Source organism: Lutjanus erythropterus, chromosome 16 (assembly GCF_056507025.1).
Source record: "Lutjanus erythropterus isolate fLutEry1 chromosome 16, fLutEry1.hap2, whole genome shotgun sequence".
Lineage (NCBI taxonomy): Eukaryota > Metazoa > Chordata > Actinopteri > Lutjaniformes > Lutjanidae > Lutjanus > Lutjanus erythropterus.
This window is the reverse complement of record NC_139332.1, coordinates 27,548,810-27,561,563: the sequence shown is the minus strand read 5'-3', so window position 1 is coordinate 27,561,563 and position 12,754 is coordinate 27,548,810. Positions and strand designations below refer to the sequence as shown.

At 39.8% G+C, this 12,754-nt stretch overlaps 1 protein-coding gene across 2 annotated transcripts; it reads right to left on the bottom strand.

Moving 5' to 3' along the window:
- Positions 1-1,064: 1,064 nt before the first annotated feature.
- Positions 1,065-7,004, bottom strand: naxe (NAD(P)HX epimerase). 2 transcript variants are annotated; one of them, XM_084739742.1, is made up of 7 exons: positions 6,922-7,004; positions 5,131-5,320; positions 4,937-5,045; positions 3,512-3,622; positions 2,942-3,052; positions 2,416-2,563; positions 1,065-1,358 (listed from the first exon to the last, which is right to left on the bottom strand). In XM_084739742.1, the coding sequence occupies exons 2-7, from the start codon at positions 5,301-5,303 to the stop codon at positions 1,159-1,161; spliced, it is 852 nt and encodes a 283-aa protein (XP_084595868.1). In that variant the 5' UTR covers positions 5,304-5,320; positions 6,922-7,004; the 3' UTR covers positions 1,065-1,158. The 2 variants fall into 2 exon arrangements, with proteins under 2 accessions (XP_084595868.1, XP_084595867.1); XM_084739741.1 differs by having other exon boundaries at positions 6,848-6,991.
- Positions 7,005-12,754: the final 5,750 nt, after the last annotated feature.

Sequence of the window (12,754 nt, the reverse complement as noted above, 5' to 3'; positions counted from 1 at the left end):
AAGTAATGATTCCCTGAATCTCGATGCAGTGAAAAGACAAGACAGATGTGTGCTGTGTTGTACTCTGAAGACAAATGATTTGGTTAAGGAAGAGTAATGAATTTAAAGGGATAGTTCAGATTATTTGAAGTGGGGGTTCTGTTAGGTCAGTGTATTAGCTGCAGTAAATGGAGGTCAGCACGCCCCCAGTTTGTAGAATATTTTCACTGCTTTACTTTGTTGTCAGACAGCCTTTTCTGACAGGATACCACTGTTATACAAGCCACCAACCAAACTCCCTCAGCGAAATCAGTAATTTCAGTCATTTTCAGACCAGTTGCTGGTGTATCACTGCCTTGTTCTGTTAGTTTGTTTGTGTGACTTCAGTGAATCTGAACTATCTTTTGAAAACACAGAAGTCACACAATAACACAAACAAACTAACAGTTTGAGGCAACAGTAAAGCAGCAACTACTGTGTTCTGCAAGGAACAATATGGAGTTTGGATGGTTTGAAGAGAGAAAGAGAGAGAGATTCACTTCTGAGTGATACCCTTTAGGCTGTGACTTCGGGCATTTTTAGTGATGTAACTGGGAAACTGAGCACGCTTGTCATCACAGAAATAGATCATAAGATTGTGACATTTATTTTAACTTTGACAACATCTGCTGCCTACCCTTCAACACACTGTTCCCCTCACTCACAGCAACAGCCTCAGTCTCTTTGCCTGCCTGTGGCACAGTTGCCTGTAGTATTGAAAGGCCATTACTCTTGAGCTATAGACAGAGAGGCGGCTACACCTGAGCCAAAGTAGAATATTTTTTAAATTAATTTAACCCCAATATTACCAACTTTTTTGGTCATTGAAAAAATGATCTGATGCATCACTCAAAACTATGATACAATCTAAGTTTTGTGATCCGTTGCACTCCTACACTGAGTGTTATGTACAGAGGTGGAGTCAGGATCCCTGAAAAGTACAAGTAAGCTGAAACAGCTGTCAAAACCTAAATTAATTCCCCATCGGCTCCTCCAGATTTTTTTTATCTGTATCGTGTGGTTTCAGGGGGACTTATGTACAGGAACAATAGTTTCTCCAGAGGATGGATGTGAACTGTTTCCCCCATGTGCTGAACTATTCATTTAAGGACAACACAGAAACCTTTCATTAAACAGCCTCTACAGTTGTAACACGCAGTCTGTGCCGGGGTACTGAGGCAGGTTGAGCTGGTACTTCCTCTCAAGGCCCGGCGGAACAAAGCGGCCTCCCAGGAAGTGGTAACGTCCTCTGAACAGGGAGGCCGACTTCTTGGGAGCAGTGAGAGAAATGAGCATGTCGGGCTGCAGTCCATCTGCGCTGCCCTGTTCCACATCCCAACCTTTAAAAAAAACACAAACAGGATGTCACAACTGAGCCCAGACGTCCTCTTCTACTCTTGCGAGTGAATATGCACAGAAAACATCATTAGGGCTGTCAGAAAATATTCTACATTTGATTATATGATTGAATTGTTAAAAAAAAAAACTCTAGACATTTGACTCTGAAAATTAATATTCAATTGTGGGACAAAAATAACGAGTTCTCGTCTGGACTGATGCACTGAATGCACTGCATGACAAGAATTACACAATGTCACTTTCAGTTATTGAAAATGAAATGTAGGTCAAGTCTAATGAGCAAATAATTACCGTGTAGTAATGAAGGGTGATGAACTTTGCTGCAGAGAGGACAATTTGTACTGTGAATAATCTAAAAAGCCCCATTTAGAAATACTTTGGATTTTGGTGAGATGAAATTTCAGAACCTTGAGTTAAAGTTGTATTTCAGCAATGTTTAGTTAACGAGTAATATATCAATTATGAATGAATCATTCATTTGATCCCTGTCTGAGATACAGTCCATTCTCAGCTCTAGCACCAACCACAACCAGGCTTCACAGTATTAGACATTATTTTATTTATTTTGAAATGTGTAGGCACGTTAAATCTTTTAAAAGACAAGTTCATGCTGAAATAAATATACCTATAAAAGTAGTTATGTCTCTCACTGTACTGGTTTGCCCTCTTGTGGACATAATGCAGAGTAGAAAACATCTGAATAATTTCAAAAAAGTGTGTGTTCTTTAGTGTGTTTTTTTCACTATAGAAACTGGATGTAGAAATAAGCAAAATTATTTAAATAATCTTGTATCTATAGCAAGAAAAGATATGGAGAAAAAGTAGCGTAGCAGTCTTTCACATTTATTATTTATATAGCACCAAATCATAAAAGTTATCTCAGGGTAGTTTTCCTATAAAGCACCTAGTGGTGCCTCTAGGCAACAGTGGCGAGGGAAAACCTTTTAGGCAACACTCTTTAGAAGATTAAAACTCACTGATATGGCAGGAAGTACATTTTTCTTTAGTGTAACCCTGTGTTTTTGCATGAGGACTGACCTGAGGGGATGTCGATGCTGGCTATGGGGACTGTCGTCTTGTTCAGGACGTTGAGGATGACACCAAAAGGCTCCCGCACAGCCCCCTTGAAGCTGAAGCCGAAGATCGCGTCTATCACCAGGTTGTACGCCTCATCAATCATTTTAGCCTGAGAAATCAATGTTTTCCACATTAGTTTTTTTCTCTAATGCTGATTGAAAACATCCACCTTTTTGTATCAAAAAGCCCATGTGTAAAAAAAAAAAACTCATGATGTGTGATAAAATGCAGATGTAAAACTTGAAAACATAAGTAAAGGCACTATTCCAGACTCTGCGTTATTACCTTATCAATCAATGTTTGTTGCAATGGAAACCCTAATCGCCCCCACAGGGATAATTAAGGCTTCATCTAAAGTGCAGCCTCATTTAGCAACATCTAACAAAGTGTAATACAGTATTCACACAGCTTGAAATAAAATGCACAGTCATAAACACAATATGCAAAAGAATTCTCTCCACCACTGCATAATTAATGAACACCAGACCTCAGGCATCTCAGTCAGGAAGGGGATCTCCATTTTCTGGCACTGTGTGGTCAGACCCTGGAACAGAGGTTTGTTTGGCCTCTTTGGGTAGAGGATTGTGGGCTCGTAACCCTGCAAGAGGACACACAAAGTGGAAGAAAACATCCGTTGTAGTTGACAACTTGACAGCCAAACGTTTGACAGAGCAAAGTTACTCTCCACTCTGCACAGGACATGGGTCTCATTCCTAAAATAGTGCTTAGGATCCATAATAAAAGTGTGCATGCGCTCAAAAGCAAAAAATGCCATCAGAGAAATACTAATACTCGGTGCATGCACACACCTGCAGTCAGTGTTCCCTTTATAAGTCCACCTGGAAATGTGCGCACGTGGATCAGCCTCACAGCCTGCCCTCTATATGCCCAAATTCAACCATAAATGGACAATGCAAAGCTGTAGGCCGCATGTATAGATGTATCATGGCCACAACTGAGAAGAAAACACTGCAGCTGTTTCTGGTTAAACAAAAAGGAAATACTTTCCTCCACTGCTGCAGAGGATCTTACTGTCACACAAGTAAAGGACACTCACAAAGAGCTTAAGGTGTCGGGCACAGACCAGGCCGTCGCCTCCGTTGTTACCTGGTCCACAAATCACCAGCAGAGAGGGTCTGGACTTGACCAGGGAAGTAATGGGATACGCCTGCAGGAAAGACGGACAGAAAAGATCTATACAGCTCTTCACCACAACTGGTATTTGACAAGGAGAAGAGGATGTTCTTTACAGCAGCTACTCAATGCGGAGTAATCTGATTATTCCTCTCTTCAGGCAATAATCTGATTTCTGTTCAGGTAAAACCTGATTTCCTGGTAACAGGGTTTTGGTGGAAAAACACAGTATACCTGATACCTAAAAGGTCTTTAAGGTGTGCACATGTGCACTGAAACAACAGTAGTCCATAGCATAGAATAGAAATGCATTATCCAGTGTTGACAATAATCAATTAATAATGCCAAAATGGTTGTTGTCTTTTATCTGTTTTACTGTTTGTATCTATTCTACTACTTATTTTAATCATTGATAAATCTGCCTGTGACAAGGTTCCCTCTTTACATTTTCACATGTCCAGATTCTCTACATTTTCTACAACAATCACTGTAATCAGGGTCAGACAGGGTGGAGCATCAGTTAGCTGGTTTGTTGTTATTTTAATCAATATAATATGAGCGTGCCATCAAAGGCAGTCTGGACTGAAGAGGAGGATGAAGGCCTCAGTGTCTCCACCTCTTTCTGTGCAGCCTGTACTGTTTGTTGATGGCAGGAGGGAGCTTATTAATATTTGCTCACCTCGTTCACGTCTGCTATGTTCCAGTCAGGATCAGGTTTCAATGGGGATTTCTCTCTTTCGTTTACCTTACCCTCATGCAGTGAGTTAAGTCCAGTGAGGGTGGGGCCAGGAGGGGGATACAGAGCCACTTCAGTTGAATTGATTGTTTTTGGTAACAGGTTGGAAGCTTGGAAGTTCAGGGGATTTGTTTTTGTTTATTTGTTAATTTTCCAAGGAATCTTTTTTTTAATCTCATCTGTTTCATTGTAATGTTAATAAAACCAGAGCATTTATTGCACAGACTTCTGCTTCCTGAGTCCTTCTTCAATTCAACATCTTTCTTACCCACCCCATCTATCCATCTATCTATTTTAGACAGACCAAACGGCACATTTTAAGATGTCACCCTAGGCTTTGAAAAACTGGGATTGACATTTTCTACTATTTTCTGACATTTTATAAACATTGAGCTCCAGGTTAAACAAGGCAACTAACTTTAGTCTTTGTTGCTATTTGCTAACCGCTAATAAATGCACCAATTCCTTACAGGATCAAGTAGATTCTACTTTGGGCAAGTAGAATTCTGACCCACCTGCCAGACTGGTCAAGTGGGAAAAAAAGAAATTAATGTTGAACCCTGAAACATAGTCGTTTTCATTTCAAATTAAGAGCCCTGACTGACATCTCACCCTGGTAATGGCTGTGGCACAGCTGAGCCCAGCGAGCTCCATCAGCTGGTCCACACTGAAGCCATACTCACTGAAGAGCTCCTCGTCGATATGTTGGGCCTCCTCCTGCCTGTGGAGCACAAACAGGTCAGTCTGCACGCACATTCAGTTTGTAAACGGTTTTACTGCTCCATGTACAAGATTTAAAACTTCACCCGAGATATTTGACGGTCTGTGCCATGGTGGATGCTGCTCTGCTACTGAAACAGTCCTTCTTGCGGTTGTCAGCCACAGACGACAGCGGACATGTCCCTGTCTGAGCGAGGACTGTCGCGGCCCTTGAGGTCACCAGGAAGCCGATCCCAAACAAAGCCCGCACACTCAACATCCAGATGGACCTGACTCCTGAAACAGGAGGAGGAGACCACGGTGTTCAACCTTGAACTAAAGGAAAACGGCCCCCACACTGATCCCATGACTTAATAAACTGATAGTTGTGTAACTGTGGAGCCAAAACAAGCCTGCGAGCTATGATTCAGACACACAACTCCAGTGTTGATGTACAGTTTCCCACTAATGGAAGCTCTGCTGCTCAGTCTGCTGACACCGCCACCTCCTACAGCTGCTACACTGCTTTCACTGCTCGATTTGCATTTTTCTTTGCTCCTTCCGTCCACCTGCAGACTGTGTGCTCACAGTCTGAAGAGGATTTGCATCGATCGTCCCTGTGCTCTCAGCTTCTGCTCAATATGCTCTTCAGGAAGAGATGACACAAAGATTCTTGATGCCAAATTAAACTTAAACTTCTCTGTTTCTGTAAACTTTGTATTTTAGTACATGAGTCTGAGCTTGTAAGTAGGGCTCAGTGATCAAACAGAACTATACTCTACTAAGATTTCTGTGGAATACTGTTGTATGAAAACTGAGAGTTAACATATCATGTAGAGGCGTCACGACTCTCCAAATTCATGATTCAATTTCACTTTTGAATTTAAGGGCATGGTTCCATTTGATTTTTCAATTTAAACATTTTTTCTCTTAATTCTTCTTTTAAGAGATCTATTATAAGTCTATATGGTATCAAGTGTGATAAAATTGCTGGTAAGCTGCAAATGTGTCATCTTTGAAGTGTTCTTTTGTTTTTCCTTCAGACACATGCTGGATGCTGCAAGCAGGCAGTGGCAGAGTATAGGACTGAACAATGAATTGAAATTTTTATCAAAATCACAATATGGCCTGCAGCAGTATGTGTTAAATGCAAAATGTGCGTCAGACTACAATTTTAAATTAATTTTTACAGACTTAAAAAAAAACATCTTTGTTTGGTACAGAGCCTTGAAAAAAGTCACACCATAATGATATTTTTTTTAAATGAAAACAAGAACAATGACGTAAAAGTTAGCATTCCCTCTAGCCCTTGTAGAGAGAAAAAAATACTGGAAGAGTTGCGGATTCTGCCCTTGATTTGATTATTGAAACTAAAAGCGCATTTTAATTCATTCATTTATGTAATATATACATGTAAAATACCATGCACATGTGTATGTATATAAGTCTTTTATAGCTGAGGCAGCCAATATTTGGCATGTTTACATAAAAAAAGACCAATAATTAAAATTCATATGTAAAAAATACTGAACCACATCTGCCACAAACATTAATAAAAATGTAGTGAACACTGTTTGGAGACTAGTTTTACTTGCAGCTTAAATGCAGCTTTATTTAATTAACATACACCTAATTACTACTTAGAGTCGAGTGTGTTAATTAAAGTGGTTTGTTTATACATTTTGTAATTGGTATAACTTGAAACACAGGGAGAAAAGTCACACTCCAGCTGCAGGCTGTGTTTAGTTGTTATGAGTTGTTAGCTAACGTTTGCTATGAGCTCGACTTTCCTTGACTTTGTGACAAAATATTAATGAAACTCACCAAATGTTAACAAGCTTTTCTTGAAAACAAATTCACACGTCTGTCCTTTAAGACAATGCAGTGACACAACTTACAGAGCAATATTACACAGAAAAAATGTATCGACACTGCAACAACACCCGCAGCCTGATGGTGTCCACCACTTCCGGGTTAAAAAAAAAAGTCACACCACGGCTCTGCTTTCAAAATAAAAGTATGAAATCTGGTACATACAGCCGATATGGAACAAACCAAAAACCGTATTGAGTACTGGCCTTATAACAGACTGTATGTGTGAATGTAAACTCGTTATACTTTATTACTAGGTGAAGTGGGCGGAATCGAAGGTCTGGACCGAGGCAAATTGTGTACTGTTTTTTATTTTGAAAATAGTCATAGGTGCAGGAAGTATTTCCATTTTGTACTTAAAGAATAAATAAAATAATTATTTCAGCAATAGCTAGTGTACAGACGTACAAGCAGTGGTGGAGAGTGTAATATTAATATTTTTAAAAGCAAACTTAAGACCCACCTTTTTAGTCTGGCTTTTAACTAAATTTTTAATTTTATCAATTTCTAGGTATTTTATTCATTCTCTCTCTCTCTCTCTCTCTCTCTCTCTCTCTCTCTCTCTCTCTCTCTCTCTGTCTCTCTCTGTCTCTCTCTCTCCCTCTCTCTCTCTCTCTGTCTCTTTCCCCCATTTTAAGTTAATTTTCCTCATTCAATCAGACAAAACTGTGTCAAGTGAAGTATGAAATACTGCCATGAATACCTTTTTTTTAATTTGTTATAGTCTTAATGGCAGTTAATCAATTAATGATTGATCATTAATATCCGTACTCCAAATCTGTTCTGCTGCAGCGTTTTGTTTTGTTTTGTTTTTTGTCTTTATGTCTTTGTTTTCCTTGGTCTGTTTGCGATCAGATCATCTGATTGACTACACAAATGCAGATGAAAGGTCTGGATATTAATTCAAATTGTACTCACTCAACTATGATTTTAAAAGTAACTGAGCAGATCAAGTAGTGTAATGCCTACTTAAGTACAAGTAAAAGCAAAGACTTGAAAATCTACTCAGAAAAGTACAAGTACCCCAGAAAACTACTTTATTACAGTAATTTGCATATCTGTAATTATTTACTTCCACCTTTGCATGAAAGTGCTGAGGACTTAGTACTTGAGTTTGTTGTTTGTTTGTGTGTTTAAGTGCACTTAAAATATCACTGGGTGTACTTCAAAACAGACACCTTTAGTGCCCTCATCTCCAACATTGTCACAGACCCAACAACAGTCTGCAACACGTCACTGAGTGTGAGCAGCTTGTTCCTCTGCAGCCCTGATAGGCTCCCATTAACTTCCTCACATCTGCCAGCATCCAAACAGACAAAAAGTTCAGCGCTGACTTAAAAGAGACTTATACCAATTAAAACACTATTAAAACACCTTTTCCCCCTTATTTCCCAATTTTATAAAGGAGTGATATTTAGTTTAAATGATTCTCCAATTAAGTGAATCAACTGCTTTATTTTTGTGTTTAAACCTTCAAGAGAATATTCGTTTCAAACCAACAAAGAAGAGTGGATCAGAATAAATGAAAGAGGAGGAGACGCTTGTCCTCTTGTCAACAAGCTATTATCTCCACCAAAGCAACAAAACATAAAAGTAACCTGCGTAATCATGAATGCTGATGCAAAACATTCAGTGTGTGTGGCATTAATAAATTCTGTAAACATAAACCATTTGTATAAAAGTAATGAGCCAACTTTAAAAGAATGACATGCACATCAATACTTATTTTTAATGATTGTTTGAGTCTTTATTTATTTATTAAGTCTTTTTTTAGGGAAACCGGAGCACCCGGAGAAAACCTGATGGGAACAGGGGGAAAATCACTAAGTCAGTGTCACCATATGACGATGGTATAAATGATGACATGCATGACATGTGATGGCCCTGAAATCAGCTATAATTAGTGTTGTCCAAACATAGCTGAGAGCTTTTGGGGAAACCAGAGCACCCGGAGAAAACCTGATGGGAACGGGGGAAAATCACAAAGTCAGTGTCACCTTATGATGATGGTATAAATGATGACATGCATGACATGTGATGGGCCCGAAATCAGCTATAATTAGTGTTGTCCAAACATAGCTGAGAGCTTTTGGGGAAACCGGAGCGCCCGGAGAAAACCTGATGGGAACGGGGGAAAATTCTAAGTCAGTGTCACCTTATGATGATGGTATAAATGATGACATGCATGACATGTGATGGGCCTGAAATCAGCTATAATTAGTGTTGCCCAAACATAGCTGAGACCCTGTTGAAGTAAGGTTGAATCCTTCACCGAAACGCTCGTGCCATCTTCCTTTTGGTCCTGGAAAAGACAGCTGCAACATACTTGTAGGGTGTCTGAATAGATGTCACGACCCACTCAAACATAGACAAAAGAGGTAGATGATGCTCTGGCTCAAGGTCATAGATGCCATAATCATCTTCAGTGTTTAAATCTTCTCTGGTCGTGAAAAAATAAGCTGTAGTTTTTGCTCCGGTCTTGGAAACAGCAGTAACATCTACTGCGTTCCTGGAAATAACAGCAGTAGTTTTTGCTGTGGTCCGGGGCAAAGCAACAGTATTTCTTCCGTAGATCGTGGAAGAAACAGTTGTCCATCTTGCTCTGATCTTTGTATCGAGTCCTCTAAATATCAGCAACAGTGCTTGTGCAGATTTTGGAAGACAAATTATCAATTCTTCCACTGGTTCTTGAAAAATCAGCTGTATTTCTTGCCCAGACTGTGGCAAAAACAGCTTCAATCCCTGCTTTGGGCCTAGATAAAACAGCAACACTTCTTTTTCTGGTTTTGGTAAAACCAACCGCAAATCTTGATCTAATCCTGAAAAAAGCAGCTGCAGTTCTACTTCTGCCACTGGAAAAATGAGCAGCGATTCTTGCCTTGTCCTGGGAAAAGCTGCAGCAATTCCCTCTCTTATACTGTCACAAACATGTGCAGTGCTTGTTGTTATCATGGAAAAAACATCTGAAACTGTTGTTCTTATCGTGGAAAAAACATCTGAAGCTGTTGCTCTTATTCCGGAAGAAACATCTGCAATTTTTGCTCGAGCTTGTGCTACTCTTCTTTTGGTCTCGACAATAAAGTGTGAAACATGCCTATAGACTATATGAGAAGCTACGGTGAACCAGATTTTCAGAACTATAAGCAGACCTCTCTCCGGTGATACATCATAAATTGTGCAGATTTCAAGTTGAATTTCTTCTCTGGTTGTGGAAAAAGCATCTGCAATTCTTGCTCGAACTCTGGAAAAAACATCTGCAATTCTTAATTGGGCTCCTGCCATTATTCTTCGGGTCCAGAGAAAAATGTTTACAACATGCCTACAGGCTGTACGGGAAGCTCTGAGGACATGTTCAAGCAGACCTGTCCATCGATCAGCCAATCTCTGAATTCCATTTTGAATTTTTTCTCTGGCTGTGGTAATAGTGTCTGCAATTCTTGCTCGTACTCTGGAAAAACAAGTTTGAAGTCGACCTTGCTCCAGGTTGAAGTCTATATCAATATCTTCTTTGTTTAAGTGAAAAATGGCTGCATTGCTTTGCCTGTCCTTGTAAAAAACAGCAATAGTACTCGCTTTGGACCTCGAAAAAACAATTTCAGTTTTTCTAGCGACTGCGATGGGAACAGGTCCAATTCCTGCTCTGGTCCCAGAAGAACCAGCACTAATTCTTGGATTGCACAGCCTCAATACATTCTCTGATTGTGGAAGAAACATAATAATTTCTTCCATGGGTCCCTGAAAATTCAGCAGCAATTCTCTTCCAGACTGTGGAAAAAATAGTTTCAGTCTTTCTTCCTGTTCTGGAAAAACCAGCCACATCTCTTGCTCTGGTTCAGTTAAAATCAGATGCAAATCTTGGTCTAATCCTGAAAAAAACAAGTGCAATTCCTTCTCTGCTCTTGGAAAAAACAGTAGCAATTCTTTATTTGTCGAGTAAAAACGACTAACCAATCTTTGTATGGACTTGGAAAAGCCAGCAGCAATCTTAACTATGATCTTGCAAAGGAAGTAAAAAGAAACACAGTGAAAGACGCAAACCAAGAAGACATGTTGAACTGAATATACATTCACCACAACAGATACTTGCAGAATATCGTCTATTTCTGTCCCCACTGGGGTCCTCACTGGGGGACAGAAATAGACAGGGATAATGGGGCACATACATAGAGACGTGTAGAGACACAGATGAGAAAGTTCATGCTTCTTGCTGCCACACTGAATCTCGTGAATCACAGGTGCAGTGCACCCAGAGGTGCTTGCCTCTGTTTCATTTGAAAGACTGTTCAAGTCTGTGGAGTGGCTGAGATCATCGTTGGTTCTGTCTTCTTGGTTTTCCTGGGCCGTTGGCGGTACGTCTGCAGGTCTGTTACTGAAGGAACTGGGGTGGTTAAGTCCCTGTCCACAGCAATCAGCCACAGGTCCAGCGCGCCAGGTGCAGGTCCAGGCCTGCTCTTCGTTAAACAAGTTCAAGCCTCTGTAGGCGCCACTATACTGATGCAGAAGCCTGAGATTTTTGAAGCCGCTGTCGTTTTGGTTTGTTGGTGGTACGTCTGCAGGTGTTTGATTATCTGTGGGTGAACTGAAGTGACTCCAGATCTGATTTAGTCCAGATGTGATGAGGCGACTCGCAGCAAAAGTATTAAAAGCTGTCATGTCTACGAATAGTGCAAATTGAAAAGAGATAAATATTTATATGTGTGTAACTGTGTGTAACAGGAGTCCAGCTTAAACAACGCGTTTGGTCTGTTGAGAGTTTGTGTTTGTGTAATCTGGCCTGGCTATCAGCTCTTATCAGCTTCGAATGCCTTTCGTGACGTCATCAATGGAACGTGACGTCATCAATGGAACGTGACGTCATCGCGTTCCGATCTTTTTCGCCCGTCATCGCGTTCTGGAATGGTGCGGGCAGTAGGGATGACGTCACAACGTGTTCGTTGTTGTTGTTGTTGTTGTTGTTGTTGTTGTTGTTCAAGTTCAAAGAATGTTGACTCGTCAAGTCATCACGCTGGTGCCCGCGCGTGACAAAACGTCGTCAGTTTGGAAAATATGTTATGCTCCTTGATGTTTAAAATCCACCTTATGCTGTTATATGGGGTGTAGTATAACTTTATAATAGCTGAATATGACAGAATATTATATTTTGGCTGTATTATAAGGTTATATAGCTACTGACACCGCAGTGTAGCTTCAGTAGGGGAGAGCGGGGTCTCTTGTCACACTTTTTACGCTTTCGCTCAAATTTCTCGAACTCAGCACATCACAGTCCCTCACTTTCCATATTAATTTAGCATTAAATAATGATCTCTTGTGGACGAATAAGTAGTATTATATTGTGTGATTCTTAAGACATGACCCTACTTGTTCAAATTCTTATACTCACATGTAACTCTGTGATGTTTTTTTAAACTGCAATATGTCTGCAAAATCTTTTACAGTACTTTGCATCATATTCTTTTTGTTTTCTGATGAAATTATGCATTATATTATATAATACATGTGTTATTTTGGCAATATTAAGTTTTATCAGCACCATGGACAGAGCCTGTCAGGAGCTTGAATTTTTGTGTTTCAATTTGATGAGTTCTCATTAAATATTAAAAAAAAACGAATTTCATAATATTTGCAGGAAGGGGCAGGAGGGATGAAATGAATTGTGCCAGCATCAGCAGATGGAAGAGAATATTCTCAAGTCTCCCACACTTGTTTGGAAATAAATCGGAATTTATTTTATGAATTAATTGGAATAAAATAAATTGGAGAACATATTAATTTTAAAGAAAACTCAACTTTTTTTTAAAGATTGACAATCATTTCAAACTCTGACAAGGCCTCTGCCCCCATTTTCAGAAAAACAAACAT